We start from the raw sequence: 25,911 nt of genomic DNA, 5'->3' as shown, positions 1-25,911 counted from the left end.
TGCAACATGGAGCCTTTTTATTAAAATTGAGTGCTTAATGAATAACGAAAGAACTACTTGTCAGCTTGTTTCTGTTTTTCGGCGTCCATGTTGTCTTCCATGATCATCATTGCTGCCTTGTGCGCAATCATCATGACAGGTACGTGGATATTTCCCGACGGTAAATAAGGCATCGATGAGGCGTCCACGACTCGTAGCCTTGTCACGTTATATACCCTGAAAGAATGAATCAGACACGTCTTCATTTGCACGTTCCGAAAATGCCATAGTGTTAAATGATAGAAAAGGAGCGCCGAGTAGAACCTACACCTGATCTCAAATCAATGAGATTCACACTACCTTATTTGGGCGGTGTTTCCACTAAAAATACTTGGTTGACTTTAGAAAAATTCATGTAGTCACTCAGAGCGTCAGGAACGTGAGAAGTCTTTTGTAAATGTGTGCACGACACTTAATGCGTTGTATTGCGGGAAGGCTCTTCGTGGTGAGCCTGGCGTGAATATTGCGGGTCCGCCAACAAATCTCGAACGGTGAAAACGCCTTGCGGCGAAGCAACCCTTATCGCGAACTGTCGGGAGAAAACGGCTTCATTTTTCCTTTCCTATAAACTCAGGGGATCTAACACTAACGTGTAAGACTTGAATTTAGCGAAGCTGTACACAGCCTTGGCGATCATCACGAAGATTTAATTCAACGGTCGCAGCCTATTGGCTTCTTCACGTTGCTATGAGTGTGAGCTTTTTTTAGTTTTTCGAAAGTGACAATCATTGGACATCACCTTGGAACGGCGTACCCTACGACGTGTCTTTCTTATTCCGACAAAGCGTTGCCACGATTATGGCGAACGCTGGAGTTTTTGTGGCGAATCTCCCTAAGTTGGTAAGGTTGGCTTAACAAACGTGCGCAGGGGACGCTGGGCGGTAGTCGTGGGGTACGCACACATGAGCGCTAGGCATTTTGTTGGTTTTGACTACAGGGTGGTCGCTGCGAGGCGCGCGCTCACGTACGCGCGCTCGGCAATTTCTTGGTATGTTTAACTGTGGACACGAAAAATTACGACTTGCTAAACAGCGTCGCTGTTAAAACTTTACTGCAAAGAATGAAGTGACATTTCGGCAGTAAGACAACTCCTTCATAATTAGGTGTATCATTTATTTCTCATAATTTAATTACAGTGAAGTCTTAAACTTTAGTGAGTTTCCACCTGCTATCACGCAATGTTCCTTCCTGTACGATAGAGAAGGAGAGAGCCCAGTGTTTTGCGGGTAGGGTAGGGTAATTTGGTAGGTAGCCCTTCCAAATTTCATTAGGTAATCACGAAGAAAAAGCCAAGGTGCCCAGCATAAGAGAAAAACAATATAAAGAATCGTTTTCTTCAACGATCACTAAGGACCAGATGGGCTTTTGCCAACGCATTTATTTCAGAAAACGTCAAGTGATTCACCATCTTTGCCAAATGATGAAAAATAAATACGTGTACACTCCCTAAACGTGTATTTGATGAACTGGCTTCGATGATATCTTCGCAGTGGGCATCGAGGAAGGCTAGCGCTTGCATGATGCTGTCAATAAATCTCTATAACGATTTCACTGCATTGCATAGTTTAAGCGGCATGCAGGAGAATTAAAAAAAAACGGAGCTGTGGTAGGCGTTGTTGCAACATTTTCTTCACCAGCGGTAATGCGATAATGTGCCCGCACGAGGATTATTATGAAAAAAAAAATTGTGCTACAGTGCAGAAAGCCCTGAAGCTTGTGAATGTTGAGGAGCATATACCAATCGAGCATGGTCTTGGTGTTAAGCCAAGGATAGTCTGTATGAGCCGACATTGATTGGGGACCCTTGGGGTCCCTGGGGAATCTTTGCTGGTGAAGCACAGCTTCTTGAGGATGGTCGTATGATACGAAGCTCCAGCATACCACCAATTTGCCACGGAAGGGACTCCTCTTGTCTGGGGTCAGTGGTCGGGTAGAAAGAAAACGAGGGGGCTCTTTATGAGCATGTGTTTCCGAATGTTATGCTGGACAGGCTTATTCCAGGCCGGGGGCGAGGCGAAATCTGAAACACAACGTAGTAATACAGCCAATGACCCTTAGGTGACAACGGTAATAGAATGCGCCACAGCTAGGATCACCGGCGCAAAAATGCCTCGGACGGGAAAAAATGCCGTGGTATCGATAAAGCGTTGTGGTTTGACATCGACTAGGAGGCCATGATGTATGGTAGATTTGGCTGAGATGATCGCAGAAGTAACGTTAGCAAACATGAAAATCTATTTAAACGCTCGGCGGAGCTTCAGGTTCCGCGTGAGTGAGTGCTGCTTGTATACAGTAATCCTATCTTAGTACTGTTGAAAGCTTGACTGTATATCATCGCGGAGGAAAAGCGCTCCAGCCACGTAGCGGGTAGGCTGCTGACTTGGGCTTCCCTATAGACTATAAACTTGCGTTTCGTTGTCCGGCCGACAACACAGAAAAGGAGACAATCAGGCATCGACCAATGGTCGCAGTTAGTAGTTGCCCACGCAGTTTCCCGGCCAGGTGCACGTAAGTCGACAGTGGTGAGCCCGTTTGACAAAGTCGCGGTTGTAAGAACAGAAGTGTCCTCCAGGAGAGTTGCGCCAACACAATTGCGTCAATTTGCGCCAAGACAAGAACAATGAAGTGGATGCCCCCGCGAGATTATGTTGCTTGCCTTCCGCTCGCTCTGGCGTTGATGAGCTGGCGAAGGCGGTTGCGCAGTCCGCTAACAACGGACGGGGTCTATCGTTCACTTGTAGTGTGGGGTAGATGAAGAGCGGAGCGCGGCGACACAGGCAACTCGATGTGATCGGTCAAAATCTCCAGGACTTTTTCAGCCAGTGTGGCAAGTGCATTCAAATATATTGTGGATATAATTTCTGAACCATTTTATTGGCATGTTAATTAGCGGCCACTTAGAACAAAGGCGTTCTTTATGGTTGGTCCAGGAGAGCTAAAGAGCTCCTGCATGTTTGGTAGCAATAACCTCGGGCACGGGCGCCTAGCTTCTCGATAGTCAACCCTCGCCATATGGGCGAGTTCTAGGAAGTGGCAGTACATTCGAGAAGGACAGTCTCAAGTTGGTCGTATGGTCTGTCGGTAAAGAAATGCGGAACACTGCCATGATGGCAGCGATTTTACCCACCACACTGCCGGAAGGGACGCCATGATGCGGCGTAAAATCAACAACTGCGACGTAATTGTAGACGGCGGTAAAGGCTCTGTCTGGTTGTTGTCAGCTATAGCTTCACTTTCTGCTGGCTAACCTGCCATTGTGATCGAATCGCGTCCGGGAGTCAGAAGTTGCAGAGCTTATGCCATGCAAGAGAGTGGACACTGGGCGTGTTGCCGGGAAGGTGCCTGATCTATTCTGAGCGCGTTGCTCACCCTCTTCCGTGGTCAGCGAAGTTGGTCACGGTGATTGTACAGCGCAGACGAAGCGGTGCTGGTGATGATGATAGAGCTGCAAATAAATCAACCTCATAAATGTCAGTAGCTTACATCTACGAGTATAAAAACTCTCTGTGAAAGCTGGTGATTGAGCGTATGTCAGCGCATTCGTGAGCAGTTATGTCACGTGACCATAGCAGTGGCTTTTTTTCTAAACGTTCCTTAGTTTGGTAATTTTGGTACTGCGAGAGAAAATACGTAATTATCTCTGCTTGACAAGGCTCACGAGCATTTCCAGTAGAGGGCTATTAGCTACCATTAGGGAAGCCTATTATATCCTTATTTAGGCTTGAGAGTTCGCATTTATTCAAAGGAGTTGCGGATTTTTAACAGCATGCTCGAGATTTTGTAGCGCGTTAAAGATCCCCAGGTAGGCAAAATTAAACCGGAGCCCTCCACTGCGGCGCGCCTCATTGCCTGTGTGTCGTCGGCGCATTACACTCTACACTAAATCAATCAAATCTGCATTTTAACCACCGTTTAGCTTGCGTGCGCTTTTTGCCGACAACAATTCGCTTATTTTGGGGCACAACCTGTAGGTGCCCATTGTGCGAAAAAACCGGCGTTGCTATTTTCCGGATAATGAATAAGTTTGCTGCCATAAATCAAACCACACTGGGACCCCTTTGTAAATGTAATCATTGTCTGCAGAGTACAAGGTGAGGCTGCTGCTACCACTCTACTTGCGGACGTTGCAAGCGACGGAGAAATAGCCTAGTTCGTGCGGTACGGGTGCCACATCATGTGAGAGCTGCCCATGACGGCACGTCACCGGAACAGGCATACGCAAAACATGTTTCTTGGCACGCTGTTGCGTCAGGTGTTTCAAGTGTGCGTGTGTAAGTATTTCGCAGCCCAAGACGAAGAAACAAATCCGGAAAAGGTGACAAATACAACGTAGCACGCAATAGTAGAGACGTTTTTGATAAGAACTAGAAGGAAAATACCGAATCCTTTCACGTTAAAAGAATGCCGTTAAGTAGACGTATTTAAGTGCCCAAAGATATTTGTGGCCTTTCATGCTTCCAAAAACGCGCACAACGTAGGTTTGAGAAGGTAGCATTGCGTACTTGAAGTAAAAAAAACATATAGACACCGAATAATCGGAAATAAGCCCTGATTGTTCAGAGGTAAAATAAATGAGAAAAGAGAAATCCAATGCAGAACTGTCTTCCAGCTTTAATGAGTACTTTACCCACGTTACCCGCAATCTTGTATTACAGCTACCCCCTCTGAGCAGTTTCAGATTGCTTGCCTTCCAGCATTGTAAATTCTTTTATGTTTTTTGCAATTACTTCAGAAGATATAACGTCTAGTATAAACGCTATGCCTACTGGCAAAGCATCGGGGTACGATGGTATAACCATGCGAATTTTGTAAGCTAACGCAGAGGTAATTAGCCCATTCCTCGAAAAATATTTAATAAGACACTCTATGATGGTGTATACTCCGACGTCCTTAAGATTGCCAAAAATAACGCCTGTACATAGAAATGGTGATGCGAACTTGTTTGAAAACATTAGACCTATTTCTGTACTCTCTGCAATAAATACATTATTTCAAAAGCTGACAGCAAAGCGCATCGTTAAATTTTTAGTTAGATATGGTGGTATAGCCCCCCAGCAGAATGGATTCTGTCCAAACAAATCAACATCCACAGCTGTTATTAACGTTGCGAATATTAATAATACCACACTGAAAGAAGGAAAAATGGCTCTCCCTATATTTTTAGATGTGCGAAAAGCTTTTGACACTGTATATTATGATATATTTCCGAATAAAATTTATTGTTATGTTTCCGGGAATCTTCTCTCAATTTCATTCAAAGTTATTTGCACCAACGCAAAGACTGTGTTTGCATAAATGGTACTTGTTCACATTTTCTAGCCATAGCAGCTGGAGTGCCATAGGGTTTGGTCTTGGGACTTATATTATTTTCTCTTTATGTAAACGATTTGCCGAATCGCTTAGTAAAAGAAGAAGCCATGATGTACGCTGATGACACGGTTGTTTTATTCGTAGAAAATAGCATTGCGCAACTAGAAATAGAAGCAAATGGTGGCTTAATAAATATCGCGAAATGGTTTGATGAGATCAGGCTGACGCTAAATCTCACCAAAACAAAATATATTCTTTTTTCATCTTTACGTGCAAAGAGCAATAATTCAATAAACCTTAATCTGGAAACTGATCAGATCCAAAAAGTAGGTACATATAAAAATCTCGGCATAGTCATTGACGCGGCCATGAATTATAAACAGCATATCAGTGCCCTATGTAAAACATTAGGTTGTGCTTCTTTCATAGTATACCAGGCCCGACAGCAATTCCCCTTGCAAACATTAAAAACAATTGACTTCGCTGTCTTTCAATGTCCCTTAATATGCTGCATTGGAACTTGGGGCAACACATATTTATCGTATCTTTACCCAGGTATAAAATTACAAAAACGAGAACTCCACATTATAAACTTATCAAAATGTACCGACCACAGAGCCCTTCTATTCAGTAAACTAGAAATAATACCTTTTTTGCTCGCCCGAGGTTACAAAATAGTCTGCGTCACTGATAATATTTTGTCAGGAAACAGCCCTTTGCCATTAAATATTTTCATACAATCAGGTCGAGTTACACGAAGTCACGCAAACAGAAAGTTAAGCACACTGCTTGTACACAACGTGTATGGCAGACATACAATACAGTATCTTGGTACTAAGATCTGGAACAATATTACTGTTGACGTTAAAGAAAGCCGCAATTTTTCTCGAGCGTTGAAAAACACTATCAACGGTAATAACTTCCAATCGCTAGCTTGACCTGCATATAACTATGTTTACCGCCTGTAAGACATATATGTTCTCTTTTTAAATGCTTGGTCCTGGAAAAAATATGTGCTACATTCAGTTGTGAGACTAGCTTTTCTGTTGATTCTCGTTCGTGTGAGCATATATATATATGTATATGTATGAGTATGTGTACTTGTATGCATGCGCGTGTATGATTGTATATGTGCTATGTTTAAGTACATTGATGTGTATGGGTGTGTTACGGTTCTGACGACCGCTTTGGTTTGTTGTCCGTATTAAATTAGTTTATAGGCTGAGTTGCTACAATATGATGTATTTATTGCATGGGCCCGCCACTAGCAAGGTTGCTATGGGCCCAGATGAAGTATTGCAAATCAAAATGTATTCCCTTCTTGGTAAATAAAGTTGAAATGGAATTGAAATTTAAAGTAGAAGAACAAGGTGCTGCTGTCTGCATGGTTTTTCTTGTTTCACTGTCAAATTAAAGGCGGAGCCGCATCATCCGCTTTGTTAGTGCATGATTACTCCTGTCTGTTGCTTACTTTTCCTGAATAAAAAATGGATTTTGCTATTATCAAGTAGAGAAAAAACTGGTCACAACTGACGATTGCACAACAGGTTTGAGAAAATTGCGCATGTTCCCACTTCCTCCTTCGTACTGAAACTGATATACATTCAGCAAACCCCATCTACACTTAGACGCGCTTAGCCTAGCAGGCAGCAGGCAGCAGACGTTACAAACTCTACCTCACCGAACGCACAGTATTCCCTCGAGTTCAATGTGAGTGCGATTAATAACATCTCTGTTGACGCCACCGTTTAAAATCGGATTGGAACGGAGCAGATGACGCACGGAGGTGTTTTTCTTCGGCGTGCGGCCGCAGTAGCCCTGGCTGCGCCGTGCCCGTGGCGCATCGGCCATGTCTCTGGCCGTTTCCAGTGTTGCTAAGCAAAGCAATTGACCACTAAACTTTTCAACCAATACCGTCTATAGGGACTTGGGTTGAGAAGGCGTTTTATGGTTTATTTGGCATTTATGTTTTTTTTATCTTTTAAGTTTCTTTAATCTCAAGTTGCGCCTTTATAATGCACTGTCCCTTGAGTGGCGCAACAGTACTCGACAAGCTCAGCGGCTTCCCACAAACAGACTGGGCGACATAGAGCATCGATGTCGATCGTCGTTGAAAGTAATGAGAGTAGTCGAGGCAGAACGTGGTTAGTTTTCAGTTAAATGGCCATTGGTTTCAACGACAATTAAGCTGCCGTCTGGTGCAAGTTCTAGCTTGGTTAAAGAGGACTAATAAAATGCGGCTTCGAAGATACATGAAATATGTTTTCCGCACAAGACAAAAAGAGCATGCGCGGACATCACAGCGTCATGATACTCGACCTAGTTTTTTAGAGCTCGTATCGCATATACTTTATAAATTTTGCTTTTTACGTTAGTTTTCTCAAAGCACTAAGCCCTGATTTTTTTCTTGCTTGATTTGGTGTTTGTACCGTGGCTTTCCACCACATAAATAACTTATTATCAACACCGTTCAATAAAAATCACTTCTACATCACTATTTTGGACGCTTTCATGCATGCGCAGAATGAAATGCGAAGAGCGGCTTTAGAAGTCATCGGCGCATCTTTGTGACAGCCCCGAGAGAATACCATTGAATTGTCATCTGAACTGGAAATGTGTTCCGACCTACACACTTCCCAGCGCAACTTCAGGAACTGGCGATATCGCAGGCCTCGGTAAAGACGGCAGTTAAAAAGCACTTGCCTGTATAAAAATTAAACGCGTGCGCTATAGAAATTCTACCGGTCAATAAATAAAAGGCAAAAATTAACTAAACGACGCTGTGCGCCATACGATGCCATACTTCCTTTTCAATTGCGGTACCTCCAGAACTGCAAGTACTCCGCCGCGAATCACTAAATTTGCAGCACTTTATTTACAAACCCGAACATATTTCATGTCTATATTAGTTGGGTTGAAAATTGAAAATGTATATGCCTGGGCGAAAGCAAAATCCGGTGCCCCGTGCAGGAGAAAACGGTGAAATAAGCCAGGTTGAAGAGGAATTAAAAGTAAGAGTAAAAGAGCAAGTAAGAGTATCGCAGCAGAGCACGCGTGCAGCGAGCTACTCCGCAAGCATAGGTGATGCAAGAATGCTGGGCAGAGGCGGCCGCTGCGCGGGCAGAGCAGCGTGTCGTGGCAATTGCAAGCACTGGACACACGTTACTCCGAAATGCGTAGGCAACGCATCATACGTACTCCCTTGGGACAGGCCCATTTCAGTGAAGGATGCAGCGAGAGGTATATCTTATCGAGCAATATCTTGTTCGGTAAGATGAAGTTTCTACTTAATAAAGGTTATACTACGCTTTTTAAGCTTTCTTCTAGAGACAGTCATAAAGTTATTTTTCTTACACGCATAAGTTCAAGGATATGAACATCGACGAGGCTTGCTTACAGCTTTGACATTTTGAGCCAGTTTTGTAGCTAATGCCTAGTGTTGCAATGGAAAAATCTGTTCAAGTGCCCCTTTATCATTTCTTTTGTATAGTTTTCAACATGGTGGATAGGAATCGTTGTGCCCATCCTTATGTGAAGGAACTAATGACCCAAGTTGCCGGGAAGCACGGATCAAGAATAAGACAGGAGTGGAAAAGGAGCTTCCTGGGGCAGCCTGATAATGTCACAAGCACTTGGCGGTGGCTAAGTTGGTTAAGTTTCCAGCATCTGGTGATAACCGAAGAAACTGCGCAGTCATTGCCACGGCGGTGGTAAAGCGTAGGAGCGCGTTCTATTCGCGTGCGCCCAGTCCAGCCAGGCAGCGGCATAGCCCCGCGGTTTTGCCGGGCCGTCGAACGCTCCGTGGCCGAAGCGAGAGTGTGCGCGCTTCCTGTGCTTCCGTCGAGACGAGCCCGCATTCGCGATTGGTTACTTTTCTGTCTTTAAACTGGCCTAATACCGGTACCAGCGAATACATGAAGCTTTTTAATTTAACCCGACGCCAGGTGGGTTTATGCTCCGACGTTTCGGCGCTCCGGGAGCAATATAGTTTCCTACAAATATACTGGAGGGAAATCTGCCGCTCCAGTGGCGGGCCACCGTGGGCGGCGCCCTTGCCGCTAGCGGCGTTCCTTGCCTACTTGGCTTAATTAGCCATGTGGATTCTTTTTTGTCTCGAAGCCAAAATCAACAGAAAAGGGTAAATTTTGTTCTTGTTCATGGTGCATGAAGCTTTTACATAATCACTGACAAATTACCATTTTTGGAGGTTCAATTTTATTATAAAAAAACAATTTTGTGAACCTTCTACAGTAATACTGTCGCTTTTTAGCAGCCAGACCCAACATTTCAGCATGTTCATGAGCCACGCCAAGGACAAGTGGTACGTGCCTGCCCAGTACATGACGGAACACTGGATGAAGCTCGGCTCCCCTAGACAGTGGCGCCAGATTTCCCTCTAGTATATAGTAGGGTTTGTGTGTAACCCTCTGCCGGGAGCGGCGGCACGGCGTTATCTCGATGCAGCGTAGAGTTTCTTAGTAAGTGTACTAGAGAGAAAACTGCGCCTGGTAAGCCATGTCGTCATGGGGGTTTATGGGAAGACCCCCGCTTTTTTCTTTGGATTGGCATGACGATTGGATTCTTAGGCGATTTTAGGGATTTGCTTTCTTCACTATGCATTAACACGTCTATGAGCTACGAGGAAGCCGAATTCTCCCCTGTTATCTGGTAGCCGTGTGTGGTTAAACAGCAGGCGGTGCGTGATCGTACATTACGTTGGTCATGCCGCAGTTGAAAAGGAACGTATGACTAGCGGGTAATATGCCGCGGCCAACTTTGTAGCTGACGAAAAAAAAAAAAAAACGTGCTTCGACGAAGACAAGATACGACAGATACGGGCGCCAGAATGCGTCCTATCTTGTCATTGCCCGCGACCACTCCGTGCCCGCGACCACACCCGCGGCTGTTTAACGCCACGTTTCCTTTTTTTTTCTTGTAGTTTTCTTCACCAACTCGCTCAGCTGCAAGTTTTGTTAAACTGTAGCTGATGGTCTTCACCAACTCGCTCAGCTGCAAGTTTTGTTAAACTGTAGCTGATGGTCGGTGCACCGGATCACCATGAAGGCGACGTTATAGGCATGCTCAAAAAACTTTCCAAACTCTTCAAACAACTTATCATTTCAAAATGGTAAAATAATAAAATAAGAGTCTCTAATGAGTCCCCCTCCCCCCCCAAAATATTAACATTGTTCGTAACTACCACCTTGGCCTCAGAATAGCAGCCACAAATGTTCAGAAAAAATTACGATTTACTCCCTTTTTCCTTAGTTTTGAGGAGGCGCTGCGATCGCCACCTGTGTGAATGGCGCTCAAATCTGCTTCGCTTCTAAATGGCCTCTGCTGCGGAAATTCTGTTTCCTCCTCGTTGAAAATGGTACCAACCTACTGGTGAAGTGCAGCGCTACACGTACGTGCCAATTGCGACCTTCAACGACCCCTCTGGGGCCAGAGTTTTCCCTGTTCTTTTTTGGTTGAAGCTAAGCCTAACCCGCCGCCACACCGTCGGTCCCCCCTTCACTGCTCCGGCCCGCGATGCTGGAAGCGCTGCTGAACGCAGCGTCTGCCTCAACGTTCGGTGGGGATCCCGTTATTCAAGATGGTCCTCCGACCTCCTCGCTGCAAGTAGCAACCGATTCTGCTGATGCCGGACAACAACCAGAACCTGTTGAATTGGAACCCGACCAGGGGCTCAGCTTACCGAGCCAGCCAGCGCCCTGGACTTTTTGGCACCGCAACAAGAGCACCGGAACAACACTCGTCACCAAGATTGACCGGGTAAGTCGACCCCGCTCACTGTTAGTGCTAAGGCCACTATCCAAAATCAACATTCGCGAAATACCTAAGAGTGCTTTCGCTAACCTTATAGGCACTACGGACCCACAAGCCTTTCATTCCGAGGTGGCCTCTCACAAGTACGACGCCGCAAGCAATTGCCTTTACAACACAGTTTACGATGACGAACATGCCTCACGCATCCTGGCTACTACCCATATCCCAATTAAACAAAATGGCAAATGCACCTCTATCCCTGTTGAGGTCAAGAAGTCCCCGAACCGTCTAAATACCATAAGAGGAGTAATTAAAGTTGAGCCTGAAGACTCCAACGAAGATATTTTCGAATGGCTTCGCTGTGAACATGCGGAAATTCTCTCGGTACATCGCATCGGCAGAACCAACCGTGCGGTAGTCACGTTCGACTCCCAACTTTGCCAAAAGCTGTGAAGTATTACATGGCCATCATTAAAGGGACCCTGCAACACTCTTTGAGCAGTGCAAGTAAACCTGCGCGACGTTTAGATTACACTGCCAGGAATACCTGAGCCAAATATTACACGTGCACGTGAAGCGGTGAGCGCGCAAATCGATGTGAAAGACGCTGAAAAACCAACCGCTCTCTCTTCAGTTGTCCTCATTATGCATGGCCTAAGGGACGTCACATAGGCCATGGCTGCCCGATCGGCTGTCACTGGTCAACTTCGCGGCTAGATTCTCCCATTTCCGTCGTCGTCATCGCTGTGTACGAACCTCTTGTATGCCTGAACCTGTAGGAACAGTTTTGCCGTTTATTTTGTGTTTTGAGTGCGCGCGGAGTTTGAGTGATGAGCTCAATACTTCCCTTTCAACGGGACCACTCGACTACAAACGTTTATTGCTTGAAAAACGCCCTACCAGCCCGAGCGCGCACTTGCGAGCAGGCACCCATGCCTGCTTTTTTGTGGCACCAGACCGAAAATAGGCCCCTCCGCGTTGCGGAGAAAAGGAGAAAACTACCCGGCATGTGATGTATCGAAGGCCGCCGAAGAGAACGCCGCGAGCCGCCCCCCTCTCCGGGAGAGAGCGCGCAGCTTTCGTCGCGCTGTCGCGGTCGAGATGAGAGGGAACGATTATGCGCGATTTCTCATCGCGCGTAATTTCGTTAATTGTGAACGGATTTTCACAATTCTTGCGTTAGGAGATTTCTGGGACAATAGACTTTATCCCAAAATACATTACTAGTAGGCGATGGCAAGTGTTGCAGGGTCCCTTTAAAGTGAGCCCATATGTCCCCAAGAGAATGGTATGTTACAATTGCCACCGCATCGGTCATATGTCCAAGTACTGTCCAGCCAGACGGTGTGCAGTACCTGCGGTAGACCACATGATGTAGGTGAGGATTGCGGCCCAACAGTATATTGTGCTGAATGTGATGAATTAAGCCACATTGCTGTCAGTCCAACTTGCCCCAGCAGACTCCCCTCCAATAACATACCCGCTAAGGAGTCTGCCAAGGGCATCTCTTGGGCGGACAAGGCACGTGAGAAGGAAACTCAGCGCCAACCAAGCAAGAGCCAAGGTTCTTGTGACACTCAACAGGTCCCCCCTTACGCTGCCGTCTTGGCCCAGCTGGCTGCCTTGCGAGAAGAAATCCAGCAGCTCAAGGCTGAAAACCAGGAACTCAAAAAGGCTCTAGCCGCAAAGAATCAGAATGCGACTAAAACGAACCCAAATAAACCCACTTCGCGCAACAATACGCGCCCTATCCAGAGCTCCGGCATCAGACGTACTCTGACATCACAAAGTAGGATCGACCCGGAGCACACGCAGGCTCTCCACACTATCCGAACCAACATTAGGCGTGAACGTACAACACGGCAAGATGACATTGGTAAAATTCGAAGTCTTCTCGAAAGTCACATGCAACAAACAACGGCCTTACTGCAACGTTTTTCAGAAGGGCTAACCCCGACAGAGACTCCCGAGGAACCCCCGCGTAAAGTCCTTATTCAGCAATAATGGCTACTCCCACTATTCTACAGTGGAATTGCCGCAGCTACCAGTAGAATCATCTCACATTGTTACAGCGCATTAGGCAAATCCAACTGCTATTCTTATCCCTCCAAGAAACTCGCACAACTCCTGACGTTCGTGGCTACACGACCTACACCAGCCCCTGCATTACCTGCAAACCGCATCGTAACTCAAATAGATCCACCCTCACACCCGGCTATACGGCCGTACTGGTCCGTGCAGACCTCGGTAGCCGACAAGTCATTGTGCCAGGCCTCACGTCTACTCAGCATGAAGTCGTGGTCGCTCATGCTCGACTACCTAGTGGAAAAACCATAGTGGTTGCCTCGGGCTACTACAGGCCCATTACAGGATCCCTCCGTAATGTCAATTTTAACTGGATACACCAACTTACGTCTCAATTGCCCTGCACAAATATGGTTCTTGGAGGCGACTTCAATGCAAAAAGCCACACCTGGGGCTATACCAATACAGACAAGAGAGGGGCGGCTCTTGCGGAAACTGCTGAACTATGCAATCTACACCTCGTTAGAGACCTCGCCTGCGCAACAAGGGTGGGGCTTTATCCATCTCAGCGGGACACCACCCCTGACCTGACATGGACCATTGCAGGCCTCACCCGTAATTGGTCCACGTACAGCACAACGTGGGGTAGTGCTGTGCGTGTCGTCTACTTCTTCTCGTGTCTGCCAAATTTGCGCTGTTCCCCTCCTTTTAGTGGGGTAGTGACCACTATCCTATATCCATTACATAACGCGGCAAGCGACTACGTATGACGAAAACGATCACTCGAACAGACTCCTCTGCCTTTCGGTAAGCTCTCAATGCACATGAGGACCACGATCTTTCGGCATTCATCACTGGCGTCCAATAGGCCCCACACGCGGCTTCCGAACAAGTAACCTGTTAAGAAGACACCCCTGCAATTTGCGGGCATTTATCGAATTTGCGGAAGCGAGTCGAGCAGATTACCCACCGCTACCGTTATAATGGCCATCACCACCGGGACCTGATGCGCATCAGGCATCAATACAAACTGATTCATTCGTATCGGAAACAGTTAATGAATGACCATTTGAATGACTTGTGCTCCTCTCTTAGCAAGGAACGTGGCCTCTCCAAGCTGTGGCGAATTTACAGAGGCCTCGCCCGGAAATAAAAAAAAACGCCAACCACTGTTCTCCACCCTTGCACTGACAGACGATCCTGCCACAGTAGAGCACCAACTTATTACTAACTTCTTCCCCACGGCATCACTCACCCAGCCCCCCGCACTACCGGTCATCCAGGTGCCCGATTCACGCGAGGACCTAGACTCTCCGTTTACTCTGGCAGAACTCCGAGCGGCCATAATGCAGGGAAAACTACGTTCTGCACCTGGCCATGACGGCATGACCTGGCAACAAATTCGGAACATGGACGATTTGACCCTGACTCGACTGCTAGCCCACGTGAACAAGCTATGGGAGATGAGCGAGGTTCCTGATTACCTGAAACTCACCTTTGTCCATCCCATTCCCAAACCAAACAAAGACCCAAATGTTATCACAAATTTTCGGCCTATTGCACTTACTCCTACTCTGTGTAAACTAATAGAACGTCTCATTCATGCACGAATACAGTACTACCTCGAATACGCTCAACCTTGGTTTCACCCATCCCAAACCGGCTTTCGCCCTCATCTCAGAACACACGACTGTCTGTGTCTTCTACGTTGTGTTATCAACCGCTCGGCAAGGAGTGGTGGCCTACCAGACAACGTTTTAGCCGTCGACATCCGCAAGGCCTTCGACAGAGTCAGTCAAACCGCAATTCTAGAAGAATTAGCCCAAGCGTATCCCAGCCAAAACACTCAAGACCGGGTGCGCCACTTTCTCCAGAGTAGACCCATTAAACGTAACGGTGCTCATCTAGGCTGGTTGCCCCGTACTTACTGTCTGGACAGAGGAGTTCCTCAAGGGTCTATACTCGGACCAGTCTTCTTTAATCTGGCGATGACCCCTATGGCTGGTCAACTCGAGCAAGACACATCCGCCCGTTTCGCCACCTACGCGGATAATATTACGATATGGACAGAAGGTAATGACTTCGAAAACACGGACAGTGTGATTACTGAACTTCAGGCGGCTGTCGGAAGCCTTGAGAACCATCTGCCTCAACTCGGGCTTGAAATGGCACCTGAAAAAACTGAACTCCTCCTTGCTCACGGTACCAAGTCCTCGCCTGATACGGAACCAACCGCCCTCTACATCGCAAATAACACTATCTGTGCCACTTGCGGCCACATAAGGCTGCTTGGCATCCCGCTGGGCAGTAACAACAGTCCAAAGATCTGGCTAACTAAATTAAAAAAGCAATGGAAACCGATGCTTCACCTTATTAAGCGCCTGTATAACAAGTACGGCGGTGGACAACAAAGTTCATGCGTTGCTTTGGCTCGTGCTGTGGCCATCTGTTCCCTCTCATATGGTGCCCCTTATATGACTTCAGCAAGACTAATCTCAAATTCTTCAACACCCTTCACAGAGCCACACTCCGAACCATAACCGGCCTACCTCGAAATACAAGAATTATGGCACTGGAACAAGCGGCTCCACTTCCCCCATCAATCTGATATCGAAGGAAGCTCGAATGCAACCGGACTTCAAGTGGACTCTTACCCTGCAAGGACTGGCGCTCTCAGATTGGGACAACCAACGACCCATCCAGGTGCACAACCTGCTAAGCCCAATGGCTCCATGGGCTCTCCCGGATGCGCCCCTAATGGACCTTCGAAGCCAGTCCCGCGTGGTCATTGCACGCTGCGCAAACAGCGCCTAGAAAAGCTCAACAGGTCCCGTTCGCCCGGAGAGGTTGACATCTATACGGATGCCAGCGTCAGGGACCACATCATCGGTCTGGCTTGGCACTACTCGGAGAACCCAGATCTCAGCGGCACAGCAAGCCTCAACCTTGTTCACATCACGCCGTTGGAGGCATAGCTCCACGCTGTCATCGGTACCCTCAACCAGATAACTTCGACGTCTCGCAGATGCCCCCATCCCACATTCGCATCCTCACTGACTCCTTCGGTGTAGTTCAAGAACTCAGACGCCAGTCCTCTCTCAACCCCCTTACACAACAAATCCTGACCCATGTTGCCCTACTCCGTCTCTACGGGGTATCTGTACGGACTGATTGGGTTCCTAGCCAGGACACAGCTTGCACAGGAAACCAGGCCGCCCATTCTGCGGCACAAGAAAGCAGTATCACCCATCCGCTGGTTCCCTGCATGCCGACTCCGTCACCGCTTCCTCCTTCCGTGCAGTTACTTCGACATAAACGCGACAAGAGGAACCGCGACATCACTGCCACCCCACAGGGGTACTTAACCGGCATTCATACCCTGCCACGAACCGGTGTGGTATTTCTCAACAAGCTCCTAGCAAATTCCGCCTACACCGCGCACATATACCGTAAGCGGCTCTTACCCAATCTGCCTCTCAAATGTACAGGGCCGTCCACGCTAGGTGCGAACACGGCGCAGCGTGGCCTCGCTCCTGGGAGCGCCAGCGCACAATCCGTGGCCGCGCATCGAAGCTAAGCGGCGCAGGCGCACAGGGGCTTGGAGGCGGGGCTTCGTGTCGTCTGCTAGCGCGGGAGAGCGCCGTGCCTGCTTTGCTGTGAAGCAGGCCTAACTGTAGGCATGCTTGTAGCGTCTAAGCACGCCGCGACGGCGTTGCGGGAAAGCGCACTTTCCTTACTGCGGCGCGTTGTGTAGTTTCTTCGTACGAGAACTCACAGCTTCCACTTTTCAGTTCCGCGGTGCCGGTTTTAAATGCAAGTATTGTTGAAGGTTGAAGGCATTTCAGAACTGGTTTGGCTCGGGTTATAGGGGTTAACGCCACAAAACGGCTCTTGCTACGAAAACGCTGCAGAGAAGTGCTCCGAATGACCACTCAAGGAAATTTACCGTGCACTGATACCACGCAGCAAACGCGCGTTCTTTCATTTCGCCTCTTTTGAAAGCGGCACCTGCTACTGGGATCGGAAATGGGTCTCCCGGCTCACTATACCAGCCACCCCAACCACTGAGCCACCGCGGCGGGCCAGGTCAAGTCCTGGCGGATTTTTCGGGATTTAACCGCACCCCTGAATTAAAGAGGGTAAGGGAGCAAAGCTGTATTTTCTGCGTGTGCTCTCTAAAGCAGATGGCCTTATGCCCGAATATGCCGTCCGGCCGGCTTTTTTAACAACGGACATGTTACTGGCCGTAAGACCGCCATTGCAGCAAAAAAAAAAGAGAGAAAATTTTGAAGGCTCGTGGGCGCGTGCTTGAGGCGACCTCCGAGCGTCCCCGGCATGCGCAGTAGATTTAGCGCGAATATAAAACTGATAAAAACCTCGAGAAGCGAGAACATGCCGAGCACTCGTTAGCGCATACCTTGCAGAAAACGCCGAGTCCCCGGCTCGCGCAGTGGCTATAGCAAAAAAAAAAAAAAAACACCAATGCTGTCGTCAATCCCTACCGCGCATGTAAGAAAACTTCAGCATTATTCCTAAAGTCGAATGCTAAAATTAAAAAAAAACATCCTGCTTAGTAGAGGTCATTACGACCGACACATTCTCTGGAAGCCATTGTGGAATATTGGAGACATGGCTACGAGTGTGCCAATACTTCCCGAGACGACTTGCAGGTCCTGCAACCGCGTCTCGAGTCGATGACGAAGAGCTGGTTGAACACTACAATGCAGAGGACGACTTTCAATCCATCACTCGCTTCGAGAAAGATGACGACCGGTTTGATGCATATGACGACGATTACTAGCACCGCAACTATGAAAATAAACAATGATAATAAAGCTTAGCTGCGTCCAGCAAAGCTCACCTACAACAGCTTCAACATTGTAGTCTTGCGCGTGAGTGCTAGCATCCCGAATTTATTTTGATAGGAGTATTCAAATTCTCGGTCTTGCTCGAAGACGCTCCCGGATTGCTGGATGCGACTTCGAATATGATCAACGAGCTCATGAAAATTGACAAGAAATATCATAAATGTGAAAATAAATCAGAATATGCCGAGTCCACAATGCAAGTGTTTGTTATAATGTAAGGCATTGACTGCATTGTTATGCATATTGAAAATGTATTGAACATATTGGTGATTTTTCTGTTCGTGGCGTTTGGTTAGGCCATGTGTGTGGGGATAGTAAAGAGAAGAATGCAGAAGTTGTGGACCTAAAGAACGGAGAAGCTGTTCCACGATTGTGTAGCATGGAACTGGTGACCACAGCTTCATTGCTCACTTAGGCCCATTGCGAGGAAGTACGGGTCTTACCAGAAAGGAGGATGCGTACAGGTGGCAACAAAGAAATGGCCGCTGTCTCTTAATAACTAGTCATTTAGAGAGCGCAACCAATGAAGTATGCATTACAATTTACCACACTAGAATGGGATCAGTCCAGAACTCGAACGTAGAGTACACGATTGTGCTGGGGGCGTGACTTCCTGGCCGGGCGACTGCTTGAACCATCTCGACGATGTGCAATATTCATATGTGCGAAAAAAGATAATACACATCGGGAAGAAATTCGGTAGATTGCAACGCAGCCGCTGTGACCAAAATTCCACGGAGGCGAAATGCACAGACAATTATGTTGTGCGTAATGCTACTGAGCATTAAATAAATCCTAGTGGCAGAAATTATACGATGCCGTTCTATACAGAGTCTCTCATTGAACCAAACCAAGGCAGTGCTGAAATGTTCGCAACAATACTTGTATTTAACCACACCGCGGAACTGAAAAACGGAAGCGGTGAGTTCTCGAACGCAGAAACTACACAACGCGCCGCAGTAAGGAAAGTGCGCTTTCCTGCAACGCTGTCGCGGCGCGCTTAGACGCTACAAGCATGCCTACAGTTAGGCGTGCTTCACAGCAAAGCAGGCACGGCGCTTTCCCGCGCTAGCAGACGACACGAAGCCCCGCCTCCAAGCCCCTGTGCGCCTGCGCCGCTTAGCTTCGATGCGCGGCCACGGATTGTGCGCTGGCGCTCCGCAGAGTGAGGCCACGCTGCGCCGTGTTCGCACCTAGCGTGGACGGCCCTGTACATTCTGCAATACCCTCACATATGCAGACCTCAACCATCTCCTTCGGGATTGCTCCTTCTTCTCGCAACATCGCTCAGACATCATCACATCTTTCCACGCACCCACAAGCAACCCAGAAGACTATCATACTATGGAGAAACCTCTACTGAACAAAATAGGCATGTTTGCTATCAAAAGTGACCTAGCACGGGCAGTGTAGCTGGGGTCGACTCTGGCCCCTGCAAGTTGCCACGTCCCTGTAAAAGACGCTGCATTCCCCTCCCCTACTCTCCTTCCTCTTCCCTAAGTCGGCCTTTGGCCCTCCTTGCCAATAAAGGTGCTACTATTGCTCCTTATTTTTAAAACAGCCTGTTTTATTTTTACTTACATGATTGCACACCATTCTTCACGTTTTTGTGGCATTTTGCTTAAATTTGCCGTCACTAATATGTTTCAATCGAAGCCAATGATGAAACGAAGGCGAGCGCATGATGTAATGGCGGCCAATGACAACACAGACGGCCTTGATGTGAGCTGCATAGGCGCTTGGCCAGATTCTGTCTAGTGTATATTGTAAGAAACTCTATGCGATGCAGTGCGCTCGAAGTGAGCCGAGTGTGTAGGACACTTCGTTGGTTATGCGACAGTGCACTGAAAAGGGGCCGCATTCACCGACGTAGCGTGACCGGGCCCCTTGCGGGCGCACGCGTGAGCTACGTCCGAGATCCCAGCGCTCCGTGCCCGCGGCACGTAGCAGCTCGAGCCCATAGCGATTTACGCCTTTTGGCGAATGCTGCCAACAACAGTATTGCCAGCAATGAAGGACTCTGGTATTGCTTTCAGTGCATTCAACCAGGTGCGGCTGTCATATTGTTCGGCACCGCAGTTCCCATGCTTCGTAGTTTGCCATAGTTGTCATTGTGGCATTATCTGGACGCTCCATCGCGCCGCCTGCAATAGGCGTTTCCTCTCCTATATATTCTTGCTCCGTGTTGGGAAGCAATACTTTCAACTCAGAGGAAAAGCAGAAGTATGTAGACTCAGTATTCGTTCCTTCAGTTCAAATGAAAAATTTCAAATACAGTAAAAATAAAAGCTGTTTCATTCAATGTCGCGAACACTGTCGGAAGAGCGGACCACCGATTCGGCAGTGTTTTCCTTGTGTTATTTCTCTGAGTTCCTTCTGTTAATGTTTCTTCAAATTTTTGTACATTTTGTACTAAGCAAATAAGCAAAACTAAAGCTTTTGAATGCACGAATCAGCCTGGAAGAGGATCATGAGTATGTTGCGAGTCATTAAAATGCCGAACATTTTACAATGTTTTCGTACATCACAACAAAACCCGACTACACAATTGACACCACGGAGGAAAAGAAATCAAAGACGCGTATAATCTCTACACATGTTTTTAAACATCAAAGTTTAGGGTGATGAATTATTGCAACGCGGTTTCAAGAGAAGCTACAATATTGGCCGGCCCCAAGGTCCATCCTAGCAATTATATACACAGGGGTGAGTTTCGCTACTTTTCCATTCAGATGAACATCGGGCTTTGTTGTAGCCTGACGTTGCAAACATGGAAGCTTGTTATCCTGACGTCAGTAAATCACGTGGTTTTTCCTTTCCCTGAACCACAGCTGTAAAAAGGCCATGGGTCCTATTCTCGACTGCACAAATTCCCGGAAAATTGGGCATTTTGCCGGAAGTCCTTTCCGATTGGCTTTCAATTTTGGTCACGTGCTTCCGGTTTACGAAGCGGTTGTGTGTGCTTTCGTCATTTTGACGTTTCATGACGTTTACAGTCAACAGTTATAAAGTTTGCCTTATTTCTCTTTACTGAAAGCGCATAATTCTTGGCCGGCAATGAAAAACTAGGCAAATGCACCAGACATGACAACGTAAGCCTGTCTTTGCTACTCAACAACAATACTGCTTGTAATACACGCCCTCTCTGAGATTGGCTGAGAAGGCGTGACGTAATTTAAACAGTTGGTGGAAACGACAAGTCACGCTATAGCAACTTCAGCCTGCGTAAAAGTGACGTAACGTTACGTACCAGCTTGAAAATTGCGACTTATTTTGCAGCGAAAAAGGGCAAAAAATGTCCACGACCTTCGGCGCCGTGAAATGTCCGCGAATTTGCAGGAGGCGTATTTTCGCATGACGCGCGGTTTAAAGCATATTTAACGAAAAAAATAAACGTTTCGATTGTTTCCAAGTCAGCTATCACGGAGCATACAAATAACGTGCTGTATTTTGCTTTTATGTTTGGCAATGAAATAAAAATTGTCATTACGCGTAACCGCAACATAAGAGGGCAGTACACGCCTCTCCATGACAAAGAGAACCCAATGCATGGCATTTGTCCATACTCCTCCTAGTAAGCAGCTGGGTCACATGATAGAACTCAAGAAAAAAAACAAATGAAGTGACTCTTCTTTTCATTGCAGCGCTGGTTAAAGTCGAGCTTGACGAATGAGTCAATCGGCGACATCGGTGCGCTCCGCGGTTATCAGGCGTAGCGCTTCACTGCTGTTATGTGTCATACAAGCGATGGTCGTGGCCGTCTTAAGTGATCAGTGATCACGCCATCAACAGGTAACATAGCAGCAGACGATGGCGTGGCGGCAGTGGCGGCCGGGAAGGTGATAACGCAAGAAAGCTTGCATTGCAGCAGAGGGCAAACTAAGTTACTAAAACCGAATGGAAGAAATAAATAGATACCGTAAATAACTTGTGTCATGTTCCTTAGCTCGACATCCGCCTTTCGCTCGCTTTTGAATCAATGTTACTCGATCGCCTTGTGGTGTTGACGCCAATTTTGAGCTGCAGAGACGTGTTTCTCTTGCCAGCCTCAGCTACCGTCTTAATTTTTATAGTACATGCCAAGTGTCTTTTATGCACAAAATTTGATACCTTGGTCCTCATCTTTATGAGCGAGGCGTGAATTTACACTGCATATTGTAATACCTATGCGTGCATCACGTCACTGATTGGTTACGTTGTGCTTACGGTCAAAACATAATGAATTCACTGTGAATTTGTGCAGTCGAGAATAGGGCCCCTCTTCATTTACTGATTTAACAGTGAAGCTGTCCAGCAATTTGTCGACTTCGGCGTTTCGCAAAACCTAGTACAACGGTACACCGAAAGAAATCACCGGCACCCGCAAGATTGGAAGCTGTGCCTCGCAGAACGATATTAGAGTCAGTAGCCTTACCTACTCGGCTACGACCCTGAATCAGTACTCCAGAGTCAAACGGCTGACTCACTCGGCTGTGGCTGTGGGAAGAGAAATAACGACATTTTCTCAACACAGAACACATGATAGGGTCCACGTTGCACCTGTGGGCTGCTAGATTAACTCCACGCGTTTAGTTCGTTCATTCTGCTTTTTCTCTTTACTACTTCTTCGCCGTTATAGCAACACAGATGGAGTAAAGGTCGTTGCGGCAGCGAAGAAGAAGCAAATCGGCAGCAATCGTGGACTTAAGTCGTCGTGATGGTCATGAAGGTTGCGTACAGCTTCGCTACCTTCAGGTCTTACGTGTTAGTGTGAGCTTCCTTCGTTTTTTCCGCGCTGTTTAAAGAGGCTGAACTTGTATCCTGCTTTACCGTAGTGAGTAAAAGACGTATATATACATAAAATATGGATACCTTTTCTGTTGACATTACCTTAGTCTGGCATCGAGCACGGCATCCTGGTGGGTACCCATGGGTGCAGTGCAGCACGGGTGCCAGCCGCTGTGCGAATTGGAACGCACCATGCACTCTATGTGGTCCTCGGTCCATGCAGTGTAATTTTCACATGCAGGAGTGTAGTTAAACAACATAACGTGGCCATTTCTCATCGCTGTAGTATTCATGACGCGTAATGCAAGGTTGACTCCTGCGAGGACAGATAGAAAGCAACAACAAATCAACTATTATTTTAAGGCTATAAGAGGAGTGTTAAAAGAAGTATGCCGGGTTAGCATTCCTTTCTTTGGTTGAAATGAAAAATTAGAAATACAGAAAAACTAAAGCTGTTATACTCAACGTAAACACTGACGGAAGAGTATGGCCCAGTGTAACACAAAAATCAAGGCCCTTGAAACATAGAGTGAAGTTTTAAACGGATGCATACTACTGCTCGCCATTTGCTGCAGGCACCTATAGAAAATCGTGAATACGTGGCAACCTTGGAATTGATATTACACATGGTAAAGTTTGCTAGTGCTCTTACACTTAGTTAAAAATTCCAACGGCCATAAATGCCGACACGAAAGGGTCCCGCACTAGGGTAAACAACACAGATATTTTATTGTACAGCTGAAGAAGTATGTGGGGCGGGGCCATATAGCCAATATATTTTCGCTCTCCTTATGATGATGGTGATAGCTAATGTTATATTATTATTTAATAGTTGTGAGATTGTGCTTTCGGGCATGAAAAAATACATTTCGCAATATTTACTGAAGCACTTCAAGTTCTCTCAGTGTTTTTCTCCTGAATTGCCAGATGCGCTGAAACAGGAAAAACGCACCCTCACAAGAATGAAACGATCTGGCGTGGAACAATTCGCTCAGAAATTCTGGTGCCGGCGTGCTTTCTACAAAATATCACACAAGCGTGATCATGCTTTTTACCTGACGTCAGTAGAAACTCAAACCACTCATGAACCTAGAGCCTTCTGAAAATACACCCGTTCTAGATATGGTGTACGTCTGGACAATGTATCCATCTACTAGCCTTAAGAGGAAATGAGGTTCTAGATGTGGCAAACTGCTTTGGTCGTCAATCTTCATCTTGTTATGGGCTCAGCGGTGGTAGTGATGACAGCAGCGCCGCTTATTGCTTCGGGGAAAATTCGTTTGCAATTGAACTAGGACCTCGTTGCTGATCACCAACAAGGGGATGAAGCCCTCGCTGCTTTGTTGGTGAGATGGTATTTCTGCTCCCATTCTCAAGACGTATGGGAATATATTCATTCCTGTGTCAATTTCGATATTTATTAACTATGCCAGGTACGGCAGGTTTCCTCACTAAGTGGAAAATCTCTCGTGTATTCCCAGTTTACAAGTCTGGTACAACAACTGAAGTTAACTATAGGTCAGTCTCACTTCTTTCTTCGGCATCTAAAATATTTGAGTTAGCTCTCCTTAAGGTCATGGTTTTTCTCACCTCATGGCATGGCCTCATTCCCTATCAGCATGACTTTATTCGCGGTCGTTCAACTTCAATGACCCTCTTATGCTCAATAGAGCAGCCTGTCCCCGTACGCTGTCCCAGCTTGATGCTGTCTATCGTGTGATGAGAAAGGCCTTTGATGTAGTCTTTTACATGTCATTGGTTGCCAAGCTGGTTCGGTCAGATTTCGAAGCTTCGGTTGTGGGTCTTACAGGTTCCTCTCTCCAGTAGCGATATTGCTATATAAATGATAACGGTGAGACATTATTTAGGTGCAAAGCAACTAGTGGTGTACCCAGGGAGTAGGTTTTGGCCCCCTTTGTTTTTTTCTTTGCATTAATGATGTTGCATTTGCCATTCTGAATTTCTCGTTTTTGCCGTATACTGATAATATTGGCGTAATTAGGGTGCGTTATGTTTGGGACTACAATTTTCTTTAGGGTGATAACATGTTATTCTATCGTTGGTGCACCAAAAGCCATCTTATTTGGAACCTCTCAAAGACGAAAGTTGTCTTCTATAGCCCAAATCCGCAACAACAGGAATATTCCTCAAACATTTCAACTAAAGTGCGGCCGAAGGTGACCGAAATATAAGGCTGTAGTGCCACGGTCGCTGGATGAAAGGCGCACTGACGTCCGGCCTGCCGCGTGCCTCCAAAGCGGCGTGAGTGCGCCTAGAGCCAAATACTGCCACCGCGGCACCACCGTTCCGGGACTGGTTGCGGCGAGCGCGGCCCGCGGGACGCCAGCTTTCGGGCCGCTTATTTCGTAGAGTGGGCTTATCATCGGCGTTCCGCGCTCCACATAAGGCATTTACCGGCACTAATGTTACGCGTGTTAAAAGACAAACACGATTAGCGGCGGCCGAACTTCATTTGGTCAAGATGCAAGTTAAATTCCGTTCGCAGCAGCAGCATTACGCGTTGATAGTGTGCCTGCATTGCTGTGTTGTTGTGTCTTATACCACCCGGCATGCTCTTCGTGACCTCACGCCCGGCAGAAATTTACGTTTTGTCTGCAAGCTGCGACTGCAGAGAATATATTAAAATTCGGGACAAACAGAAGCAATGTTTTTGTGACGGCGCTTGTTATTTGTGAGTACCAACACTTCTCAATGTTTAAGACATAACCAACTTTTTTGCAGGTTTTTCCTCGTGCACTAAATAAAACACCACACCTCGTTCACTCTCACGGCGCATATGAATTGATTACACGTTGTTTAGTTATGAAGTAATACTACTATCACAGCTATGTCGGCCTTTTTTTATTTTGACAATATATATATATGTATATATATATATATATATATATATATATATATATATATATTAATATATATATATATATATATATATATATATATATATATATATATATATATATATATATATATACAGTTGAATGAAAAGCGGTTCCAGTTTGACCTCATATTTTTACTTGTTTCCTGTAGCCTCGAAAAAAAAATTAAGGAGAGCATATGAAATGTCCGTGCGACAAAAAAATTTTAAAAAAATTTGGCGAGCTCGGCAAGATAA

At 46.6% G+C, this 25,911-nt stretch overlaps 1 protein-coding gene across 2 annotated transcripts in view; it reads right to left on the bottom strand.

Moving 5' to 3' along the window:
- Nucleotides 1-25,911, bottom strand: part of LOC144169090 (alcohol dehydrogenase [acceptor]-like) — a 265,828-nt gene continuing 239,917 nt past the window's right edge. For both annotated transcript variants that reach the window (XM_077698098.1, XM_077698097.1), the window contains exons 10-11: nucleotides 22,881-23,094; nucleotides 1-216 (exon numbers count right to left, since the gene is read on the bottom strand). In XM_077698098.1, coding sequence (XP_077554224.1) covers nucleotides 54-216; nucleotides 22,881-23,094 — 377 coding nt within the window. In that variant the 3' untranslated portion in view covers nucleotides 1-53. The remainder of the gene's footprint in view (nucleotides 217-22,880; nucleotides 23,095-25,911) is intronic.

Source organism: Haemaphysalis longicornis, unplaced genomic scaffold (assembly GCF_048455015.1).
Source record: "Haemaphysalis longicornis isolate Haplotype H1 unplaced genomic scaffold, Haemaphysalis longicornis Haplotype H1 scaffold_2, whole genome shotgun sequence".
Classification (NCBI taxonomy): Eukaryota; Metazoa; Arthropoda; class Arachnida; order Ixodida; family Ixodidae; genus Haemaphysalis; species Haemaphysalis longicornis.
The sequence above is the reverse complement of the archived record's forward strand: the minus strand, read 5'-3'. Positions and strand labels throughout refer to the sequence as shown.